The sequence below is a fragment of the Eleutherodactylus coqui genome, chromosome 6, assembly GCF_035609145.1.
Source record: "Eleutherodactylus coqui strain aEleCoq1 chromosome 6, aEleCoq1.hap1, whole genome shotgun sequence".
In the NCBI taxonomy this organism is placed as follows: domain Eukaryota; kingdom Metazoa; phylum Chordata; class Amphibia; order Anura; family Eleutherodactylidae; genus Eleutherodactylus; species Eleutherodactylus coqui.
In genome coordinates, this window is record NC_089842.1 from 20223285 (window position 1) to 20248415 (window position 25131).

Sequence of the window (25131 nt, forward strand, 5' to 3'; positions counted from 1 at the left end):
TACTCTGGCATTAATATATTTATGATGCATTTATTTTATGGGGTGGAGCTAAAGATCAAATGGATTTTTTTTGGAAGAATTAAGTTTTAGTGATCATAATTAAAGATTTGTTGCCCATATCAGTTAAGATAGGGTTGAATATTTAAATATAGAGATCAAAGAAATCGGCTCTGGATTGGAGTTTAACAGATTTTGAATCCAATAACTAGACAGGGATATATATTGTTCCATACCTACCACCTGCTGAGTTTGTACTTAAACCTGACACTTAGACTATGTAAAAATTTGAAAAATGCTTAAACTAAGAACGAGACACTTGAAACCAAAGTTGCCGATTTAACAAGGAATTTTTTGAAAAGTAGTACCTGGAGGATGTTTTGAGCCTGTCCTTTGCTAAAGATTAAATACTAGATAAAGCCAAATTTCTTAGATAAGATAGAGTAAGAGATCGTAATAGTAATAATGGGAAGGTAGCCAAGTTGGTTTTACATTATAGTGTGAAACATACACAGATTAGGCGGATTGCCGATAGATATTGGCATTTAGTGTGCGAGGACAAAACATTTGGAGTCCTTTATTACCCCATTATGGCACGAACATTTTAACGAAAGCTCCAAATTTTGTTTTTTTTTTTAGAAAAGTCTGTTGTTAAAAGAAATGGAGTCAAAATCAGTTTTAAAACTTGGTTGTCTTTTTAAAGTTTTTTTTAGATGTGGGTCATGTAGAAATCGAATATATTTTTAGTGATTGCCTTACACAGTAGAACAAATCTTCCCATGTGCAGCAAGTATTCAACTTTGTGAGAAAAATATGCATGGTCAATGTGAATATTTAAATTTAAAGCAATAATATTTTCATGCTCAGAGCAATGGCTATGATCGTCTCTGACAATTTTCAGACAAGTAGAAGACTATTCCTAAATAGAGATGAGCGAGCATACTCGCTAAGGCAAACTACTTGCGCGAGTAGTGCCTTATTCGAGTACCTGCCCGCTCATCTCTAAAGATTCGGCTGCTGGCGCGGGTGAGCGGTGAGTTGCGGGAGTGAGCAGGGAGGAGCGGAGGGGAGAGAGTCAGAGAGAGATCTCCCCTCCGTTTCACCCCGCTTTCCCCTGTCGCTCCCCGCGCCCCTGCCGGCAGCCGAATCTTTAGAGACGAGCGGGCAGGTGCTCGAATAAGACACTACTCGCTCAAGTAGTTTGCCTTAGCGAGTATACTCGCTCATCTCTACTCCTAAATGTAAAAAATGGATTCTTTTGAATTAAAAATAAATGCTATTCTAACATTTTTTAAAATGTTAATTGCAGGTGGAATACCTGGAATAAATGGAGGAATTGAAGGAGGAATCAGTATGTATAATCAATTTTCAAGGCTTTTAAAGCAGCATTTGGGTTGTATATCTTAATATAGAGATCAAAGAAATCGGCTCTGGATTGGAGTTTAACAGATTTTGTAATCCAATAACTAGACAGGGATATATATTGTTCCATACCCGCCACCTGCTGAGTTTGTTCTTAAAGCTGACATTTAGACCATGTAAACATTTGAAATATGCTTAAACTAAGAATGAGACATTTGAAACCAAAGTTGTGAATTTAACATGGTATTTTTTTTGAAAAGTAGTACCTGGAGGATGTTTTGAACCTGTCATTTGCTAAAGATTAAGCATTAGATAAGGCCAAATTTCTTAGATAGGATAGAATAGGTGTCGGTATTACTATTAAGGGGAAGGTAGCTAAGTTAGTTTTACATTGGATTGGATGAGGGTGGTTTCAGACAAGTGTGTGTGCATACGTGCGCACAAAACCACTCCTTTGTTAGAACCATTGGTTTCTTATGGTGTGTTCACATGTACATGTTTTACAGGCGTGAAAACGCACGTACCTGCAAAACATAGGACATACATGAACCATAGGTATATGGTGCATGTCAATATTCCCCACTGAATTAAATGAATGGCCGAGCGCTGCCTGTGATTGGCTGAGTGCAGTGACCAATCACAGGCAGCGCTGAGCTGTCATTCATTAAATTGCTGAGTGCTGCCTGTGATTGGCTGAGTGCTGAGGCAATCAGATACAGCCTTTCAGAAGGCTGGGATTTTAAATCCCTGTCTGCTGACAGAGATTCGGAGCAGTGCAGGGAGAAGACACGGCTGGACGTGCCTGAGCCCCGGCAGCTGCTGGGAGGTTAGTATGTATTTTTTTGATTTTTAACACATTCTAGGGATGATTTTAGGGAAGAGCTTAAATTTGAAGCTCTTGCCTGAAAATCCCAGCAGGGTTTGCAGGCAGCCCATTGCTTTGAATGCGTCTACAGAAGCTCCAGTCCCAGTGAAAGCAATGGGAGAACATCTAGATCCTCTGCCACAGCTGTGACAGCTGTTGCAGGGGAATTCTTCAGCCCCAAAGGGAGATCCCTTGTCAATGAACACTGTGACAGTGTTGTCACAGTGTTCAGTGATGAGAAGACTCCCTGCAGAGATGAAGAAATCCTTGGCCACAGCAGGGTGATTCTTTACTCCCCGCGGGAAGTCCCCTTGTCACTTAACTCTGTGACAGTGCTGTCACAGTGTTCAGTGACAAGAGGACTCCCCACAGGGAATATTTACATGGCAGTGGCAGAGACATGAGTATATATATATATATATATATATATATATATATATATACATACACACACACACATGTATATATATATTTATTTTTTTTACACAAACCAGAGATGATTTTTATGGAAGGGCTTATATCTTAAGCCCTTCCCTGAAGATCGCTGCAGCGGTTGCCGGCAACCCATTGCTTACAATTTAAATGCACCTTTATAGATAGATATTGGCATTTAGTCTGAAAGGATTAAACATGTGGAGTCCTTTAGTACCCCATCATGACACGACCATTTAAATAAAACCTCCAAATTTCATTTTTCGGAAAAGTTTCTGCAGTAACAAGAAATGGAGTCAAGATTAGGTTTAAACCTTGCCTTTTTAAAGTTTTTTTTTAGATGTGGGTCATGTAGGGATAAAAGATATTCTGAGTGATTGCTTTACACAGTAGAGCAAATCTTCCCATGTGCAGCAAGCATTCCACTTTATGAAAAAATATGCATGGTCAATGTGAACATTTTAATTTAAAGTGATTATATTTTCATGGACAGAGCAATGGCTATGAGTGTCTTCTATGATTTTAAGACATGCAAAAAACAACTTTTAAACATAAAAAATGGATTCTTTTACACTTTTTATAAGTAGGGTAAGGCGTAGATTAGAGATGAGCGAACGTACTCGGTAAGGACGATTTCGCAATCGAGCACTGCGATTTTCGATTATATCACTACTCGGCCGAAAAGTACTCGGGTGCGCTGTGGGGCAGGGGGTTGCAGAGGGGAGTGGGGGGTAGCAGCGGGGAACAGGGGGGAGCCCTCTCTCTCTCCCTCTCCCCCCCCCCCACTCCCTGCTGCAACCCCCTGCTCACCCACAGCGCACCCGAGTACTTTTCACCCGAGTAGTGAAGTACTCGAAAATTGCGGTGCTCGATTGCGAAATCGCCCTTACCGAGTACGTTCGCTCATCTCTAGCGTAGATACATTTTATACAGTAATAGAGATACAATAGGATACTAGATCTTTAGCATACATTTTCAAGCATTGTGGTACATATGTGTGGTTCAGCTTTCGACATCAGGAACAGCTATCATCTTTGTATATTCCCAATTTCAATCCTCTTTGAGGAGTGATATATGTCCTATGATAGAGTTGTAGAGTCATTTTCACTTGAGGGGAGGCAGCACCAACTGTACATCAGTGTCTTCAATAGGCATGGGATGGTTAACTCTGAAATTTCCGTGGTCCATTTTACGAGTGCTGTTTGGGACATGGCATAGTCTATTGGAGTGTGTAGATGTTGGTAAGCTCTGATTGTATGACCTCGCATATTAGAGGGGTGTGTCATGCATATGTGGTTTAGTTTTGACCATTCGTATGAGGCCATGTTGGCCAGGATTCTGTCTATGTAATTTTTGCTGGTAGATTGGAGAAAAAAGGTTATGGGGGTTTGGGGGTGTTTGTTTTGCAGATCTGGGAGAGATAGCATCTCATGGGTGTTTTCATTTAGCAGACATTTAATATTAATTATTCCTCCTGTCTGCCATTGATGTAATTCTCTGTAGGGTGCATTGCGTTGAAAGCTTGGGTTTTTCAGCAACGTTAGAAATTGGCATGCAAGGAGGTTGCTTTCCACAGTTTTTGCTATGCCTTCCATGTTGTTATTAGTAAGGGATTGCCCCTGCATTCCTCCAGAATCATTGGATGTGGAAGATGTAGGAAATTGGGGAGACTGATCAATTGAATTAGTTTTTGTTTGATATCCGTATTTACAAATACAGATGTTTGTTGCATCCAATTGGTTATTATTTTTGTTAATGTTGTTATGTTGTGTATCCGCACATTGGGAAGGTTTATCCTGCTGTTGGATTTTGGCTGTCTTAAAATGTTAAAAGGTATCTAATATCTACCTCCCTTCCAGAAAAATTAACGTATCAAGCTATTTATTGATTTTTCATCTTTGGGAGTAAGATATATTGAAAGAGCATGGAGTATATGTAGGAGACGATGGAAATCCACCATTTCGATCAGGTGGCACCTGTCTATGCAGGACATTGGGAGCTGGCACCACTTTAACAGTGTTTGCTTGAAGGGCTCAGTCACACGGGCGCATCGGTGCCCGTGTTACTGCAGGAAGGAGACAGCCGTACCTCAAGATGGACGTCTCTCTGCAGCGTCGGGAGAAAGAGCATGTGACCGGCTTCATTGCCGGTCATGTGTTCCTTCTTTTTTTTTTTTAATCATTGAGTCTTTTTATTGAGGAAAAGGAAATTGTTACATAGTCAAATGTTGAATGCAATACAAAACACAAGATCGTAACAAATTGGAAGTGAAGATGGCATACAATACAATTCCTTCCTCTGTATTTTCCATATTTCTTTTTCAATAAATCTTTGCAACAACAAAAGGGGGACTTGTTTATTATTCTTATTATTAAGGATTGTACGCAATCTCCTTGCTATATTGTCCCTTTTTTGAGATTATACTACGAAATAACAACATAGGTTACACGGATTAAACAGGTAACTAAGAAACAGTAAAAGAAAAACTAGGCATCTTAAAGCACATAACTGCTACGAAGTTATGTAGGTTCCCTCCACGCGCTCCACATCTCCTCATGTTTTGCCATAGCATTATCCCTGAATGCCAGCCATCTCTCAAACACCTTCTGCTCAGCCATCCGATCTATAAACTCTCGGAAGAGTGGGGGTTCAAGCCCCCTCCAATGCATTGCAATTAAAGATTTTGCGGTCATCAGAGCATGACCTACCAGGTATCTAGTTGGGGGGGGGGGGCGTCTAGATCAGCCAGCAATAAGATAAGCTTTGCTTCTCTTTGTATGCGGATGTGTAGAGTTTTGTCCAAAAGATTTAATATTTTGTGCCAATAGTTGTTCAATTTGGGGCAGGACCAAAATATGTGAGAGAGAGAGCCTTTACATCCACACTCCCTCCAGCATGATCCATCGCCCCTCCGGAGTCTATTACATAACAGTGCAGGGGTGTAATACCATCTCATGTTTATTTTTACCTGTACCTCCAGTATTCCCAACCCCTTGGTAGCTTTTCCAGCCAATCTAAATGCGCTATTCCAGGATTCAATCGGAATACCTGACCTCAGCTCTTTTTCCCAATTTATCATATGGGCTTTTTTAGTTAGGTTGTTATAGCCTGTCAGTATATCATAGAAGGTCCTCGTTTCAGATTTATCCAAGGAGGGTACCAAGAAAATCTTATTTATAATGCTTAGTGGTATCTTTATTTTGTGGACTTGGGATTTGGACAAAAAATGTTTTATCCTAGAATATTTGTAAAAATCTTGTTGTTGTAAGTTATATAAGGAGCTGAGTTCATTAAAGGTTTTAGTAGTATTACCCAGCATCAAGTCGGACACATTTAGTACTCCTTTTCTTTTCCAGTCTCTCAAATCCAGATCTGGTACAAATGAACACAAAGTTTCAAGAGGTATATGAGGGGTCCTTAAAGTATCACCCAAGGTCACCTTTTCAGTTAGGTCTCTCCAGACTCTGAGTGAAGCAATCATAGTAGGGGGGAGAAGCTTCGTGTCTACTTTTAGCTTTGTTTTCAAGTTTGAACGACATGACATAGCTTCCAAGGACGCCGCGAGAAGGAGGGGTCTACACGAGGAAAGCATCGCAAAACTGCTCTCCATGCCCACCCAACCCATCTTGTCATTTTGTAGGATCCAGTTCCTGGTTTGGTTCAGGAGAGAAGCCTTAAAGTATTTTTCTCAGTTAGGGATATCCGCACCCCCTCTAGACCGGCGCATTGCTAAGATGGACAGTGCCAGGCGTGGTTTTTTTACCTCCCCAGACATATTCCGATAGTTGTTTTTGCAATTTGGACAGCGTAGCTTTTGAAATGTCAATCGGCAGGACTCTAACAAAATACAGAATTTTAGGTAGGAGTTTCATTTTATAAGTCATGATTCTGCCGTACCATGTAAGACCAACCAATCGGTCTATCTCTTTCTGTGTGGCAACAAGGAATAATTAATTCTCTCAAGGTCACCTGTACTAGGGGATATGTGGATATGTGGTAGGTCTCTTTCCCTCCATTCGAATGGGAATTCTTTCTTTATTGCTTCTTTTAAGTCATTAGGGACATTAACTCCCAGAATCATCGATTTGTTGATGTTGAGCTTATATTGTGAGACACTACTAAAAGTTTGCAAAATTTGTTGAGCTGCCCTTAAGAAGCTTAGCGGGTGTGTCAAGGTGAGAATTACATCGTCCGCAAAGAGTCCAATCCTGTGCTGCCGGAGGTTTAGGGGGATCCCTTTTATTTCAAGCGACGACCTAATAGCTTCAGCCAGTGGTTCTATCGAAAGGACATATAAAATGGGGGACAGCGGACAGCCCTGTCTTGTGCCATTCGTTATCTTGAAGGGCTCAGATAATGTTCCGTCCACCAACGTCCTGGCTGATGGCGTAGAATACAGGGCTCGGATGGCACGCAGCATCACCTCCCCCATGCCAAACCTCTCCAAAGGGGTCAGAAACGCTCTTTTCTCCTTAGGGAGAGCAACTATATACTATAAATAAGTGAGGAGACTCAAATGGCCACGCACGCTCCTCTGGGTAATATGCAAATAAGGGAGATGGAATAAATCCTCCACAGTGCCACCTACTGAAAGGCAGCATTCCTTCAAGTCAAAGTGGGACTTTTTATACAAGTCTTGCTACAATGACTGGGAATCAAAAGCAAAGCCAGACCCCATGTACATACAGCTGTTTCCGGGTTATTGCCCATCATCAGTGTACAGTAGGAGTCTGGCTTTTGCTAGTGAGAGGCCTGGGACAGGGGTCAGATGTACACTGATGATGGGCAATAACCCGGAAACAGCTGTATGTACATGGGGTCTGGCTTTGCTTTTGATTCCCAGTCATTGTAGCAAGACTTGTATAAAAAGTCCCACTTTGACTTGAAGGAATGCTGCCTTTCAGTAGGTGGCACTGTGGAGGATTTATTCCATCTCCCTTATTTGCATATTACCCAGAGGAGCGTGCGTGGCCATTTGAGTCTCCTCACTTATTTATAGTATATAGTTGCTCTCCCTAAGGAGAAAAGAGCGTTTCTGACCCCTGTCCCAGGCCTCTCACTAGCAAAAGCCAGACTCCTACTGTACACTGATGATGGGCAATAACCCGGAAACAGCTGTATGTACATGGGGTCTGGCTTTGCTTTTGATTCCCAGTCATTGTAGCAAGACTTGTATAAAAAGTCCCACTTTGACTTGAAGGAATGCTGCCTTTCAGTAGGTGGCACTGTGGAGGATTTATTCCATCTCCCTTATTTGCATATTACCCAGAGGAGCGTGCGTGGCCATTTGAGTCTCCTCACTTATTTATAGTATATAGTTGCTCTCCCTAAGGAGAAAAGAGCGTTTCTGACCCCTGTCCCAGGCCTCTCACTAGCAAAAGCCAGACTCCTACTGTACACTGATGATGGGCAATAACCCGGAAACAGCTGTATGTACATGGGGTCTGGCTTTGCTTTTGATTCCCAGTCATTGTAGCAAGACTTGTATAAAAAGTCCCACTTTGACTTGAAGGAATGCTGCCTTTCAGTAGGTGGCACTGTGGAGGATTTATTCCATCTCCCTTATTTGCATATTACCCAGAGGAGCGTGCGTGGCCATTTGAGTCTCCTCACTTATTTATAGTATATAGTTGCTCTCCCTAAGGAGAAAAGAGCGTTTCTGACCCCTGTCCCAGGCCTCTCACTAGCAAAAGCCAGACTCCTACTGTACACTGATGATGGGCAATAACCCGGAAACAGCTGTATGTACATGGGGTCTGGCTTTGCTTTTGATTCCCAGTCATTGTAGCAAGACTTGTATAAAAAGTCCCACTTTGACTTGAAGGAATGCTGCCTTTCAGTAGGTGGCACTGTGGAGGATTTATTCCATCTCCCTTATTTGCAAACCTCTCCAAAGTTTTGAATGCATAATCCCAGTGGAAGCGGTCGAAAGCCTTTTCGGCATCAAGTGCTAACAAGACCGCGGGTGATCGTGTCGTTTTCAAGGAGTGTAGGAGGTTTATTGTCTTATGCGTGCCATCCGAGGCCTGCCTCCCCTTAACGAAGCCGACTTGGTCGGAATGGATTATCTCAGGGAGGACTTTGAGAAGTCTCCTTGCAAGGGTCTTGGAGTATATTTTTACGCCTGTATTTAATAATGAAATTGGTCTAAAATTTGAAGGGTCGTCGGGGGATTTTCCCTGTTTAGGCAAGGCTACTATAGTTGCCTGGAGAGACTCCGCCGGGAACATGCCCCGTTGCATAGGTATATTGAAATTTTTAACTAGGTAAGGAGACACCAGACCTTGAAATAATTTATTATATTCGGTTGAAAAACCGTCAGGTCCTGGAGCCTTTTGATTTTTCATAGATGAAATTGTTTCAATAACCTCAGATATGGACATTTCTTTATCAAGCTCTTCCGCCTGTGGGATATTTATTTTTGAAAGATTTAGTTTGCTTAAGAATTCATCTATCGCGGCGCTTTTTGGTTGGTCTGTAGAGGGGTCGTCTTTCAAATTATACAGTTCGCTATAATATGAGCGAAATTTGTCAGCAATTTGTTTTGGATGAGTGACTTTAAACTCTTTGTTTTTAGAGTTCCACACGAAGGGGATGGTGGCTTTAATAGTCTTTTTTTTACCAAGTTAGCCATCCATTTTGACGGTTTATTTAGTGACGAATATATGTTGGCTCTATGTGCTGTGACTTCCTTATCGAAGTCGCATTGTAAAATTTTTCGGAGCTCGAGTCTTGCTTTAAGTAGCCTGTCGTGAGTAAGCGTGGAAGGTTTTGTCTGCAGCTCATTTTCTAGGAGTTGAATATTGGTCACTAAGGATTCTGTCTTGCTGAGCTTCGTTCTTTTATACCTGGCACCTAGTTTTATAAGGACCCCCCTCATGAAAGCCTTATGGGCATTCCATAGAACACTAGGGTCTATGTCTGGGGTGTCGTTTAATGCAAATAATTCCTCCAGGTTGTTTTTTATTTCTTTTTTGTATTCAGGGATTTTCATTAAGTATGTATTGTTTTTCCACATTCTGGCTTCTTGTCGGGAGCTACCCAGGGCTATTGTTGTCACTATCGGGGCGTGATCTGACCATGTGGCCGTGCCAATTTCCGCTTTTGCCACTGAGGTGATTAGTTGTTTGTCAACTAGGCACAAATCAATATGGGAAAATGTTCTGTGCCGGGGTGAGTAGAAGGTATACTCCCTTGCCGAGGCATTAAGGCAACGGAAGGTATCAAATAGTGCCATTTTCCGTAGCCAGTGGTTAAGAAAAACTCCCCTCCTTGTGGATTGGTGGGTGGAATCAGCGCTTCCTTCAGGCACCAAATTAAAATCTCTGCAGAGGATCAATGGACCCTTCGCCAACTTGGAAATTTTTTTCATGAGCCTGTTCAAAAAACGTATTTGTTTTTTATTTGGGGCATAAATATTAATTAATGTAATTTGTGATCCCTTCAGAGTCCCCACCAAGACTATATATCGGCCTTTAGGGTCGCATAATTGTTTTTCAACATTAAACAGTGTGGAGTCTCTAACTGCTACCAGTACTCCAGCCTGTTTTTTTGGAGCACAGGCGTGTATAATGTGGGGAAATTTTTTATGAACCATGCGTGAACTGTCTGTGTCTAATAGATGTGTCTCTTGGATACATACGATTTCAGCATTACAGTGGAGAGCCTCTTTCCAGACGGAGCTTCTCTTATGTGGGGAATTTACACCATTGGCATTCAGTGACAGTATTTTCATCGCCATTTTACTGGAAACAGCGATCTGGAGCTAGGAGCAGGGGAACTTGAAAAAAGAGCAATGCCTGTCAAAACAAAACTACATGGAAAACAAACTTTGGATATGCAGAAATACATACAACTGTATAGTGGTGGAACAGAAAACAAAGACATGCTGCATATAAGAAAAAAACAGCATGGCATGCTGAAGTAGGGTTGGCAAGCAGGTGCTTGCGGTATCATTTTGGGGTATAAGAGTTCGTAGGAGTGTGAGCGCAACACTCAAACCTGCGGTTCCATGTTACCGCAGGGCTAGATTGATGTGGAATAAAAGTCCTGCTTACATACGGGGTACCTTTATTTTCTCTTGCATCCTCTATCGAGGTTGGATGGTTAGGATTTTCTCTCCCGGGTTTTTCGGGGGCCATCGTCAGCGCGGGCGGGCGAGGGGTCTTTTATCTTAATGCCCCACATTTTCAGAGTGGCCTTAGCTGAGGCAGGGTCTTGAAAGACATGTGAAGAGTTCTCTTTTGTAGTCTTGTAATCTTTGTGGGGAAGCCCCACCTGTATGGGATCTTCGCCTCTCTCAGGGCAAGGGTTACGCCTGCAAAACTACGCCTCGCCTCCATGGTGGCCTGAGAGAGGTCAATAAATAGACGTATGTCCGCATAAGGACTAGGCAAGACCTTCAACTTCCTTGCAGTATTCATAAGGGCCTCTTTTGTGCTATAATGGTGGATACGCACTATAATATCCCTTGGGCTGTTTTCCTTCAGAAATTTTGGTAATGGAAGTCTGTGTGCTCTGTCGATCTTGAGCTCATGTTCAGGGATGTTCGGAAGAACTTTTTGAATCAGACGAGTAACATATTCAGGTATTTCAGTGTTAGAAATCTTCTCAGAAACACCTCGAATTTTAATATTATTACGCCTATTCCTGTCTTCAAGATCAGTTGTTTTCTTCTGTAGTTTGGTGACAGTTCCTTCTAGGTCATAATGCGCATCTATGAGATCATTATGTGATTTAACAAGTTCCTCCATTTTGTTTTCTGTGTTGTTCAATCTGTTATTAACCTCTAGGACTGAAGTATCCACGTGATGGGTTAAACTTTTATGTTCTGCCTGTATCGTGTTTCTCAAGGCCATTATAGCCTCCTTAATGTAAAATTCTGAGGCCGGTTTATCTGATGCTGATAAGTTATCTATTTCTCCATCTTTTGTGGTGAGGGGAGAACTATCCTCAGGGCTATCTCTTTCTATGTCCTCAGACATTTTCTGTCGCTGTTTGGCAGGGCTATTAGAGGTAGAGTGTCCTCCCTGCAGCGCTGCCGCCGCCATTTTGTTTTTTACAGTACGGCCAGAGGGGGGTCCCGGTTTCTAACTATTCTCCCTCTCTGCCTCCTTCACCTCCTGACCCGATCTCGCTGTCACCTCACTTGTACTGCCTTCCTCCTCGCTGCACAAAGGCGGCAGGTCGGGGGACGTGCGGGCATCTCTTACCGGGCCGTCGGCTTCAGGTGCTGATGCTTCCTCCGCCGCCATTACAGGGACGGGAGCGTGCGGCACAAAAAACTCCTCCAGCCGCGTCGGATTTGCCCTGGAAGTTCTCCTCCTGGATGCCGCCATGCTCTCTGATGTTTCCCCTTGCAGGTTGGTGAGAAAAGAAAGCCCTCCGTTGCTTTATATGTTGCTGAGGGTCGTTACCGAGCGAAGTTTATGTGAACACAGCCGTCTCGGTCTCTCTCCAGGCCACGCCCCCCCATGTGTTCTTTCTTCAGCGCTGCAGAGAGATGTCCGTCTTGAGGTGCAGCCGCCTTCCTCCTGCAGTGAGGGCTCAGTCACACGGGCGCATCGACGCCTGTGTATGGGTGCTGATGCGCCCGAGTGACTGAGCCCTAATAATGTAATATAGAGTTTGATGTCAACCGTGTATAGTTTGTGGTAGGATTTAGATATGCGTACGCCTAGGTACATGATGTAACTTGTCTGCCACTGAAACACATTGAAGGGTCCATTCTGGTTGTGATAGGCCATTTATTAAAAGGGCCTCTGTTTTCTTTAAGCTGAGGATGTATCCCCATAATGGTCCTAATTTTTGAGGGTTCACGAGAACCAGAGGGAGAGTGTCAGTTGGGTTTTTGACAATCAAAGGGACGTCATCTACAAAAGCTGAGACATTGGCGTGATATGGGTGGGTTGTTTGTTGTATGGTTTGCAGATGGAAATTGTGTAGTAGGGGATCTAGTGAGAGGTTAAATAGTAGGAGTGAAAGGGGACATCTATGTCTGGCCCCTATTTCTTTGGACTGTGTATTATACCCATTTATTGTAAGGGTGATGAATACATTAGATTGGATATGGTGAATGAGGTTACAAAAGCTCGGGCCAAAGCATCTCCTTCATAGGGTGGAATGCAGGAAGGGCTAGGATACCTTATGGAACACTTTTTCCATGTCTACGTTTAGCAGGAGTATTTGGGGGGCATTTGGGCACTTAGCCTCAATGGTGGCTACAATGGTGGTTTAGATATTTTTGCTGAATTGTCTTTGGGCAGTAAAGCCTATTTGAGATGGGTGAATAATGTTCGGGAGTATCTTTTGGAGGCAATTGGTCAGGCATTTTGCTAAGTACTTATAGTCACAGTTCAATAACAAAATTGGGTGGTATGATGATACCGACGTGGGGTCTTTGTTGGGTTTAGGTATAAGAACAGTTCTAGAGTCAAGTAGCGTGCCAACTTGAGCATTATGGATGTAAATGTCATTATACAATTTTGTTAATGTGGGTATTAGTTCTGTTTATAGAATTTTGTAGTATTCATTACTATAGCCATCAGGCTCTGGCAATTTGCTATTTGGCAAGGTTGTCACCACTTCTCATATTTCCTCTTCAGAGAATGGTGATTCCAGGAGGTCGGCTTGTTCCGACGTGAGTTTGGGTAGCTTAAGGGTGTCTTGCCAGGCTTCAATATCATTTGTGTTAGTGGGGAATGCCTTATATAAGTCTTCAAAATAGGTCTGCATAATTTCTTCTATGTCTCCCTGTTGAAAGTGCTTGTCACCTGTTACGAGGAAGGTTAGAGCTACAATTGGTTTATGCTTTGTTTGTGCATTAGGTTTCTTGGGCCAACAGTTGGCCTGGTTTGTTGGCTTGTCGATAACATTTATTTTGGTCTGATTTTGTGAGACATAATGCTTGGCTTTGGACAAAATACTCCAATATTTGCTTTGTTTGGTCATAAGATTCCTAATTATGCCGAGAGGGACAGTGAGCATGTTGTTGTTGGGCAGAAAGTAGGAAGAGTTGCAGTTTAGGGAATTGTAATCGGTTCTATTTGCTTTTATAAGAACTGTAGCTTATTATGTGCCCTTGCATTACTGACTCGGATGCGGCCCAGAATAAGGCGGTGTCATCTATGTGGTTAATATTATTATCAAGATAATTAGTCCAGTGTATTTTTAAGTAGTTCCTGAAATTTTTAGAGTTATATAAGTATGAAGGAAAGGATAACAAGGATAACAGAATCGGGGCATGGTCCGGATTTACAATAGGGAGTATAGAGGCATCTGAGAATTTTTCAAATAGGAGAAATGACAGGAAAAAAGTCTATTCTTGAGAAGCTATGATGCGCTGAAGAGTGGCATGTGTATTCTCTTGAGTTAGTGTTAACCATTCGCCAAGTGTCACAAAGCGATAGTGTTTCCGTGAGAAGTAGGAGATCCCTAGAGGCTTGTGTGTGCATATTATTTTGTGAATATCTATCTAGGATTGGGTGAATCATGGTATTAATGTCTCCTCTTATAATGAGATTGGACTCTTGAGGAAGTGGGCTTTGTAAAAAAAAAGTCTGTACTGGATTAGTTTGGGGTGTATATGTTAAGAAAGGTGTAATCATTGTAAATACAAACTTTTAGGAGTAGGTATCTACCCTCCTTGTCTATCAGTTCTTCAATGGAATATGGCAGGCCCATATGAAAGAGAATGGCTACTCCTCGAGAGTTTGAGGTGTGATTTGAAGTGTAGCAGGAGTCCATCCAGGAAGCCCGCAAATGGGTCACCGTGTTGGACCTCCAGTGCATCTCCAGCAGGTAGACAATATTGGGTTGAAGATGCTTCAAGTGCGTCAGACCCTTCTTTCATTTAATTGGTGTGTTAAGGCCTGTTACATTCCATAACACCATCTTAATGTCAGTGGGAGTTCAGTATTTTTGTCCTGTTGTGTCTTCTATATTTGTCATCATGATAAGTGATTTGGGTTGTGCATTGTACAATTGTGGTTCATCTTAATCAGATGATCTGGGGGGCCCTATTCTGTGAGCTCGCTCTATGCTAGTTTTATCAGGCGGGATCTCTGAGGCAGGAGCTTTGGGGAGTTCTTCAGTCAGCAGGACAGTGAGGTCATCTCCCACAATGTTTTCTAGAATACCCACAAAGCGCCGATTATTCCTGCAGCTTTTGCTCTCCAGGTCTTCCAGTTTCTTTCTCAGCTCAAGTTGATTTGCTTGACTTCTGGAGACTGTTTGTTCCAAGTTAGAAACTTTTATCTTGTAGGTGGTCACTTTCTTCTCTAGGTCTGTGTTTTTTTGCGCATTTTGTGATGAGGAACAGTGCAGAGCTGATTAAGGTATGATGCATCTCCAGTCTGTTGTCAAACATTGGCATCAAAAGTCTTGATACTTCTTGCGCCACTAAGGGGGCCTGAGGGGTCTCAAGGGTCAATGAATGAATAGGGTTGTGGCTTGGAGATGACTAGGGAGATGCAGAGTCATTGTCCTGAATGGAGTTTGGTGAAATACACTGATACTTGGCTAGTTGCAAGGGATCTTGTAGGGAGTTTGAGGTTGACTTGTCTTTTCTGCCTTTGGTTTGCATCATGGCTGAGTTGATCTGGCTTCCTGAAGGGTTTTGCCGTCAGTCTTCCATAGATATTTTTCCATAATCTAGTGCCGTGGGCCCACAGAAAAAATGTCCAGCGGCCCTCAGGTGTTAACAGGATGCATCTGCTCTTATTAAAGGGAATGTGTGCATCTCATCACAGGGTCTATTTATCATAGCTGGGTTGGTATCTCTGCATAATTTTGCGTGGACTGCAATGTGTGTGTAGGTCTACTCAGGATGCATTGTAACTGGGGGATTCAGCAATATCAGTGAAGTCAGAGGTTATAGATCTATAGTATTGAGTAGTGATGTAATATGGGAGTTCTGTCAAATACAGAGTTTTACACCCTGGGGTCCCCAGAGATATCAGTAATAAAATGTGACCATACATGATGTCTCACTTCTGGAGGTCACAAAGTTACTTTTTAAAGACATTTTGTGGCTTACTATCTTCTTGTTTTAAGATTTGGCTGCATGTACTGCAAGGTAAGTGCTCTCATCAGGACCTACCAAAGGCTTTGTTTCAGCAGGGTCACTTATATTTAGCCAAGTGTAGGGTGTATATTATTGTATGTCTTCAACACTGGTGGCTCACTGCAACTCAATTTGTGATTTCAAGTTCAGGGCTTCTGTAGTGGAAATGCAATACAGGGTTTTGGGGGTATGGATAATTTTATCCACATGTACTGGGGTTATTTTGCAGTCAGGGGCACTCTACTGTGGTCTACTTCCCTTCCCCTATCCCCCCCCCCCCCCTCATCCCTCCACCTCCCCACAAATGCATGCGAAAAAACACAAACACTTGTTTGAATGGAGCCTAAGTATGTTCAGTTTTAAACATTTCTTAAAGCAGCATTTCATTGGAAAAAGCAATACAACTTTTTTCAATATTCCCTTTGTAATTGCCTGGAATACCAAGAACTGGCATAAGTGAGTGTTAACTAATAGAAACTTAATTTCAACATTTTTCTATCCATTATTATAAAAACAGGTGTTAAAATTTAGGTGAAAGACTAAGTGATAAACTGATTTTTGTTCAAGCCTTAAAGGGGTTGTCCCGCGCCGAAACATAACATTTTTTTTTTGCACAGACCCCCACATAGTACACAGTAAAAGCGCATCTATTTGTTTTTTTTTTTTTTTTTTTTTTAAAGTCTCTTACCTGGATCCCCGTTTTGCAGCTTTGAAGAATCATCTTTCCAAGATGACGCCGCTGGTCTTCTCCCACGGTGCACCGCGGGTCTTCTCCCATGGTGCACTGTGGATGTTCTTCTCCAGTCTGCGCTCCACTGCCGACTCCAGCTACCTCATTGGCTGATCGGCACCACATGACGGAGGCGGAGCTATGCGATGACGCGAAGAAGAGGGAGGAGTCAGGACGCAGCTCGTGAGCCCGGACCATCCAGAAGAGGAATCTTCAGTGCGCAAGTGCGACTGTTCGTGCGACCAGAGGAGAAGTTTGGTCGGCGCCATGGAAACGGGAACGCCAGCACCGGAGGGGGTAAGTATATAACTTCTGTATGGCCAATATTTAATGCACGATGTGTATTACAAAGTGCATTAATATGGCCATACAGAAGTGCTGAACCCCACTTGCTTTCGCGGGACAACTCCTTTAATTAATGTAGCTGGAGGATATGGTCTACCAGAAACACCAGGGGTGATCAAAGATGTACACAGCAAGACAAATCTTCCCATGTAAAACAACTATTTAGCTTTGTGAGAAAACTATATTTGGTCAATATGAACATTTTGATTTAAAGTGCAATTTTTTTAATGTTCAAAGTGAGACGCATCCACGTCTTATGTCATGTAAAAACACGCAAAGGAAAGATTTTTAACGGAAATATTGCCTTCTTGAGAAAGACCTTTGTTCAAGGTTGAAACATGTTGCTGTCTATTTGCTGGGAGGGAATAAAGATGCTCTGAACTTCTTGCTATTTGCTATGCTGAAAACACTCAAAACAAAGATTTTTAACAGAATTTTTTTTTTTACATTTTGAAGAAATGGCATTTGTTCTTTCACTTTCATGTAGTCAGATTTCCTGGAACATCTGGAGTGATTTAAAAACAGATTAGTATGGGCGTATTCACACGAACGATATTCTTGCATGAGTTTTTTTGTGATGTGCACAAAACTTGCACAATTATGAAATCCATGTTCCATCTTTGGGCAATCCCTCGGACCATCTAACCCATTGTTTTCAGTAGGACCTTCATAGACATCACATGGCACGCGCATGCTGTGCAATGTAGATGCAAGTGTGATGCAATGTTTCTTATTTAAATCATTGGGAAACACTTGTAATTCTCTCATGTGTGTGAAACACTCATGTGAAGACCTGAATTTCACAGAAATAATGCAATTTTTAATCAAAAACACCTTGCATTACCGTGAAAATCGGACATTGGCAAGCGTGATATCAGGCCGGGTTTCTCGGCCCGTTATAGTGTTCGCCTGTGTGAATTTATTGTGATCAATTTTGAAACATTTTTTAAAGCCACATTTCATTAAAACATTAGTGCAACTTTGTTTACCCGTCCCGCAGTTTAGAACAAACTGAATTTGTTCAGCAGGAAAAGGATTTTACAGTTTTGGATGATCAGAGCTCATTGTATTTTCAACAGCTGCAGCTGTCTAAGAACCATTAAAGCCCTGTAAAAGTCTTGCAGAGTGTTATCTGGGACTTTTCTGATTCTTAGACAGTGTTATGCACCAGTTTCAGGCATTTTGGTCAATTTACAGTTCATTTCAAACTTTGACGCTTGTTTATGGTATCGGCCAGTGGCTGCTCTAGTGACGCACCCCTGGCATTCATAGCAGCTAAAGATCACATCCTGCTTGGAGGAGTTGAAGGGTGGAGACCTATGGTCTTTAGATGTTGCTAGATGGGGTAGCCTGTACCAAGACTGATTCTGGTTGTGCATTTTACTTGACAGTCTATTCCTCCCTTAACATAAATGTTACAAGTGGCCCAATGCTGCTTATTGCTTAAAAGGCTCCAGGCTGTAGTTCTCTCCATGCCAAAAGTGATTCAGCAAGACGAGCTAGATGGGAAATGGTGAGAACAAAGAAATCACATGCAAATATATTCATTGAAATATTCTATGAAAGATATTTTATTTAGAAATAGAAAACTTTTATTTCCAAATTCTTAAATAACTGAGAGATGAAAGAATTAAGAAGGTTACAGGTTCAATCCCTGCATGGTCCAGGCAGCCGGCTCAAGGTTGACTCAGCTATATCTCCTTCCAAGTTTGGTACAATGAGTACCCAGCTTGCTGTGTGTGTGTGAGGGTGGGGTTGGGGGTGGGGGTGTTTAAAAGTAACTGTGGAAGACAATCGCAAACCACCCCGCAAAATCAATCTGCCCAGATAATGTGACCATTTTAATTTAAGGTGCATGGTGCACTTCGGCATTAAAGTAGTGTGAATTTGTAGTTTATTACCAAGCTCACTCAATTGTATTTGATTATTCTAAAACATTTCCGTAAACCTTTGTTGGGTCTTCAGTTTTATAGAAATAAATCTGCACCATTGCCAGTGGGCTAATGGAGTAGATGAAGTTGCCTCCTTCCTCTCAGGACTCAGTCAGACGAGCAGCGATCTGCGCATATTCCCGCGTGGAAAAACGTCTGCACCGCATGTGGACGAAAATCTGCATGACCACCTCCATTACCACCCATAAGTTCTTTCTTTAGCAGCTGTGGATTTTCATCCGCACCTGCGGTGTTTTTTTTTTTTTTCTGACTGAGCCCTAACTGTTTTTATACTGCAGTTATTATGGACCCTGGTATCTAAGGTTTTGGATGAACAGGATCGGAGCTAGCTAGCAGACCATTGCAACATGGTGTCAGCTGCATGCTACAGTTGCAACTACGGCTGATTGCAGAGTCTCACCTCCTGAGCCTACACAATCCCTCCACTGTGAATGTACATCTCTTCCTATTAGGGTCTACTCAGTGCTGAAAATTTATTGTGAAGAGCAGGTTTGCTGCAGGAGGCAGACAGCTCTTTACATTGCACAGTGGGCAGGGTTGGTACTGCATGCTGAGTCCTATTGAAGTGAATAGTACTCAGCCTGGAGTACTAGCCAGGGACACTGTAATGTTCAAAGCTGTCTGCTTCCTGTAGCAAAACAAGTAGAAGTGGAACAACCTCTCTACAAATGTTGGGAATGGGACTGAACTGCAATACCAGGTATGGCCATGGACTTGAGAGCATGATTGATATATTAGAATAAAAATGAATCTAATCACTGAGAACAGTTTCATATAACAATCTTTTAAAAGGTAGTTATAAATTTATTTTGCCCTTAACCCTTTGCAATCCAATTTTGGATTCAGGGTTTCCTAGGGAGCTTTCTCTTTCTGCCATTATACAATGGCACCATCTGCTGGCTAGAGCCAGTACTGTGGTATTGGACATGCTGGAGAGGCACCCTGACAGCAGAGCAGCCAGTAATATACAGTAAGAATACCCTGCCAGATGTCTTCTGACATTTAAGCTGTACAGCCTTCAATCAGAATGTCTTCAAATGTCAGACAGTGGATTTGAAAGGGTTAAAGATGTTTTCATTATTGCTAAGAGGGTTTGCTTTTATACTAGAAACTGAACAATTCAAGTTCACGGTCCAATGTCTAGAATTGCTTCTCAGGCCCATTTATTTGAATATGGTAATACTGAACATGATGATGTACAAGAGTGGCGTGGCTTCCTAAAAAAAAATGACTGACTGAATACGACATATGATGGAATATTTAGCTTCATCTTTGTAAAAGACTAAGTTAATGTTTTCATTATATTTTAAGAGTTCTTAAAGTTAGTTCAATATTTTTTATTGGATCTTTTGGGTGAAAAGTGACTTCCTGACCTTCCAGCAGCCTGCAATGATCCATTCTCTGTACTTAGATTCTCTGTAAATGTTCCTAAATCTTGGCAGTGACCAAACCCCCCCCCCCATTTCCTTTCACCTCCCCCTGCCTCCTTTCCTACTTAAACTTGATAGATATGCCATTTCATATAACTATATAATGCAGCAGAGATATAATATTATACAAATTAATCCACAGGCCAAGGGATATCTTCTGGAAGAAAGTTCATCACAGCATTTTTGCAGAATGGCAACTATGGAAAAAACTCTCGGACACAAATCCTGGTGACAGCGGCTTTATCTCCCGCCAAGGTTTCAGTTACATTAAACAAGTCTGACTTTAAGAAGGAAGTGACGGTTGGGAAAGGACAAACCGTAACAATTCCTATAGTCACCGACTCAAAGCTGAAGGAGACAATAAACTACACACAGTCTGTGAAAATTGAGTCCGATGCAGATATCACCGTCATGTCCCAGAATTACAGAAACAGTAGTGGCGACATGGCATTAATCTACCCAGTAAATCAGTTGGGGAAAGAATATTATATATTCACCCCACCAAATGGACCCAAAGATCAATACAAAGAGTTTGTTATAATATGTTGTAAATATCCTGCTATGGTTAACATCTACCCAAAGAGATCCATCACCTTGAAAGGAAAAAGTTATTCAAAAATGGACACTATCACATTGAACCTGGCACCATTTGAGACTTACCAAATGCAAAGTACGGATGACCTCTCAGGTATTAGAGTGGCAGCCAACAATAACATTGCTATCATAGCTGGACACACTTGTGCTCAGAATAATATTGGCTGTGGCCATGTATATGAACAACTTAAGCCCCTTCCGAGTTGGGGAACCTCATTCCTTGTTCCGGGCTTGTCCTTCCAATCTACATATGACACTGTATACATTATGGCTTCCCAAAAGACTTCCATCACACACCAGTCTGGAACAGTCAAAAACAGTGTGACCAAACAGGTGGCTGCTGGAGATCTAATTGAGATTAATGTAACTGCATCTTCACCACTATCCATCCAAAGCACTCATGGTATCCAAGTTTTTCTTCACGGCCGTGGTGGGACATACAGAGGCAAATCCTTTGGTTCATTCCTTACACGCATTCAGGATAACAACTCATTTGGTCTTGGCTATAGTCTAATTGGACAAGAAAACTTTGATACAAATTTGGGCATTATCATAGCCAAAACCTCAAGTGCTCCAGAAATACAACTTGATAAAAAAATTATCAAAAATATTAAGGATATTGTGTGGAAGAAATTCCCAGGATCTGAATATTCCTGGGCAGAATATAATGGCAGCCGTGGCTTTAAAACTCACACCATTGAACATCTTACAGTTCCGTTCGGAGTCTTAAGTATTGGCTTTACCTTAGACTCGGCCTATGGATCTGTAGCTCCTTCTTTTAAAGGTACGTTATGAAATAACTCATTATATTCCTTTAACTGAACGTCTTGTTGACATAAAGGAACACTCTAAGCAACACTATATTATGCCTAGTACAGGACCCAAGAGCATCCAGGGGGATTCAAAGAATACCAAATAGAGAGTCCCTGTGTCACACACCACCTCTCACCTCCTGCTATAGGCATAACATGGTGTATTGTTCCCAGAGAGTGTTCCTTTAATCTACAAATGATTAACGAATTACTTGTTATTTAATATTTGTAGGAGCAGAATATCCAGCGAGAAAAGGTAAAACAATTCTACTTTACTATTTTTGAAACTCAAACATTATATAATGTTCATATTCACTAAGGGATATTTCATCCATGTTACATGTAGGAACATGGAATCTTCAGTTTGAAAGTAGACCTACACAATATAATTGGAGTGAGTATGCCATTTCCTAATACCCTACAATAAAAGAAAAATGGTATGAGCCACATAGATCTAAATTATGCATATGTAGATTGTTAATATAAAACAGAAAGCTCACTTAATAGGGATTTCCTAGACTGAGGCACATTAGGACTAGTACATCTTAAAGGGAACCTTTACATGTATTTTGTTGCCTTTAAATCTGTTTTTAGTGTTCTTGTACTGCCAGGCTTTGCTTTCAAGGCCAGTTTGTGATACATCTTCCACAGTGATATTACATCTTAGGACTGTGACGGCTATCAGCATTCACAGCTCTATGCCATGATTGGCTGCCCTAACCATGTGACATTTAGTCACCATAAGTAGAGGTATTACAGCTTGGCATTGTCAAACATAGAGCACTGGTATAGGAATGCTGGGTTTTGACTGTGAAGTTTGGCACTTCAAAACAACGAGTATTTTTGGCATATATGGCGTTTGTCTCAATGTGGGCGCACTAAAGGTTTAGCATACATACTAAAGAGGCAGAGCAATGACTATGTTACCATTGGAGGGATGGGTTCAACCATGGTTAGTTCTACCCCTTTGCCTACTAGGTGGCAAAGACCTGTGCAAAATACCTCTCTTCGTAGAAAGTGCATTTTTATCAAACAAGGGGTGGAAAAGTGACTAAATTCTTCTGTCCATTATTAGACTATCCTGAAGTCCCAAGAAAAGTCAATCTTCGTATCTTCTCATCCTTCTTTTGTCTTTTCCCTCTTCCCATGTGTGTGTGTTCTGTCACTTGTTTCCTGTTATCAGCTGCTTCCTGACAGAGTGTTGGGTACTCAAAAGTGTTGGTGATGTGGCCTAACTGGCCTGCACTGACAGCCTCCAGCAAGCATGGGTCATCACTATGGAACAGTTTTACCTTGGCAATAGGAGTAATAAGGAGGAGAAGAGCATCACTGTGGGCTTACACAAAAGCCAGCACCAACATACAGTCTGCTGACTGTTGAAATACCTAAGAAGATAAAAATGGGAGGAGCTCAGATGATGGTGGGTTGGCGATTAGTTTGTCTGAAGTGTAGGGGTTACAAAGAAACAGTTATACCCAAGTATATGGCACTTTAGCAGACAAAATTTTGCTCCAGTGGGACCTGTCAAGTGCAAATAGTGGATCTGTACTAGGGACTGCCATATAGGGACTGCCTGTGGAGATGGAGCCTGGAGTGAGATAATGGTAGCATTGAGCCTAGTTTATGGTGATCCACCCCTCTTCCTGACTAACCGAGACATATTTATAAATAATTATCAATATATTCTGCTTGTGTTCATCCCATTGTTATTGGAAGTTACTGTTATGTTACAACTGCAGTTATTCCTACACAATCCTTAAGGGGCCAGTACACCATTACTAAGGACTTGGACTGGACTGTATTTTGCCACTGTTTGGCCAGGGAGTGTTGTCTTGTTGCACAGGAAAATATGCTTGGTTGTGCCACTTGTATATAAAGTAATCTGTTCAACTGAAACATCTGTGTTATAATAGAAAACTCCTCCAACTCAATAAAGGGGCTGCTCAACTGCAGAAGTGCATGTTTCCCTGTATTATGCTGTTCAGGTGATCTTCAGAGAGCCTCTTTAAAATTAGACATGATGAAGGAAACTAAATAATTCTACTGGCCTTTATGTAACTTTTGTTGCTTCCCTCTTGTAGATGGTGCTGGTGAACTTCCAGGTATTTTACTTTATAGTGACTTTTTACCTTAAACATAAATTATCATTAGAGGGAAATAAGGTTTTATTTTTTTATCAAAAGGTATTTTCTCATTTTATTTATATTTATTTAAAACTAAATGATTAAATATAGCATTTTATGTGTTTATAGAGGAGCAAAAAAGTCTCAATCAATGCTAATCATAAATAAAAATGCATCTCGATTTCCAGCCCATAATAAATGTTCATTAGGCCTCGGTAAGACGAGCAACATTTTAGCGGATGAATAGGAGCCTAAGGATCCGTTCTATTAGAACCAATGCTTTCCAATGAAAGCGTTGACATGTATGTTATTTAGAGGCGATAAATAAATCACACCTGCAAAAGATAGGACATGTGAGTGCAAATTCACCTGCAATGTTCACATTTTTTCTTTGCGCGGCTATTCATACGCTAAAAAAATCGCTAGTCTAATCGAGGTCTAAGGAAGGTTAATGACATAACTTTTAATATACTGTGCTACTAGAGTCAAGTTAAGTAGCATTGGCAATAGCAATAAGTACATGAGAATAGTGGGGGTGGGCAGGATCAATGCAAATTGGAATTTTTATATCAAGACACAACTTTTACCACTTAAAGGGGTTGTCCCGCGGCAGCAAGTGGGTCTATACACTTCTGTATGGCCATAATAATGCACTTTGTAATATACATTGTGCATTAATTATGAGCCATACAGAAGTTATAAAAAGTTTTTTACTTACCTGCTCCGTTGCTGGCGTCCTCGTCTCCATGGTGCCGACTAATTTTCGCCCTCCGATGGCCAAATTAGCCGCGCTTGCGCAGTCCGGGTCTTCTGCAGTCTTCTATGGAGCCGCTCGTGCAGAATGCAGGCTCCGTGTAGCTCCGCCCCGTCACGTGCCGATTCCAGCCAATCAGGAGGCTGGAATCGGCAATGGACCGCACAGAAGCCCTGCGGTCCACGGAGACAGAGGATCCCGGCGGCCATCTTCAGTGGTAAGTATTGAAGTCACCGGAGCGCGGGGATTAAGGTAAGCGCTCCGGTAAGCTTTCTTTACCTCCCTGCATCGGGGTTGTCTCGCGCCGACCGGGGGGGGGGGGGTTGAAAAAAAAAAACCCGTTTCGGCGCGGGACAACCCCTTTAATGAAATTCATCTGCCAATGTTAACTGTTTTAGTCTTGTAGATTTTGGACAAACATTCTCACTGAACGGAGGTAACTTCTAAACTCATAGGAAAGAAACATTTGCTCACTTTTGGGACGTAGAACTTATTAGAATTGGGGTCCCCTGACTTCCACTGCAGATGGAAAGGTGGTCATGCGGCTATGCCGCTTTCCTCATTCAACTCTACAGGAAACTTAAAAACAGCACCGCAAGATTAGATGAACAGTCAGGGTGGTCAGGGAAAATAGGATCTTTACTGATTCCCACCTATGGTATAATACCCCTA

At 41.9% G+C, this 25131-nt stretch overlaps 1 protein-coding gene across 1 annotated transcript in view; it reads left to right on the plus strand.

Annotated features, from left to right (window-relative positions):
* Positions 1-1311: 1311 nt before the first annotated feature.
* LOC136631925 (uncharacterized) overlaps positions 1312-25131 on the plus strand; it is a 98527-nt gene continuing 74707 nt past the window's right edge. The window contains exons 1-6 of the mRNA XM_066606418.1: positions 1312-1348; positions 20319-21554; positions 21815-21838; positions 21929-21976; positions 23664-23684; positions 24866-24895. Coding sequence (XP_066462515.1) covers positions 20588-21554; positions 21815-21838; positions 21929-21976; positions 23664-23684; positions 24866-24895 — 1090 coding nt within the window. The 5' untranslated portion in view covers positions 1312-1348; positions 20319-20587. The remainder of the gene's footprint in view (positions 1349-20318; positions 21555-21814; positions 21839-21928; positions 21977-23663; positions 23685-24865; positions 24896-25131) is intronic.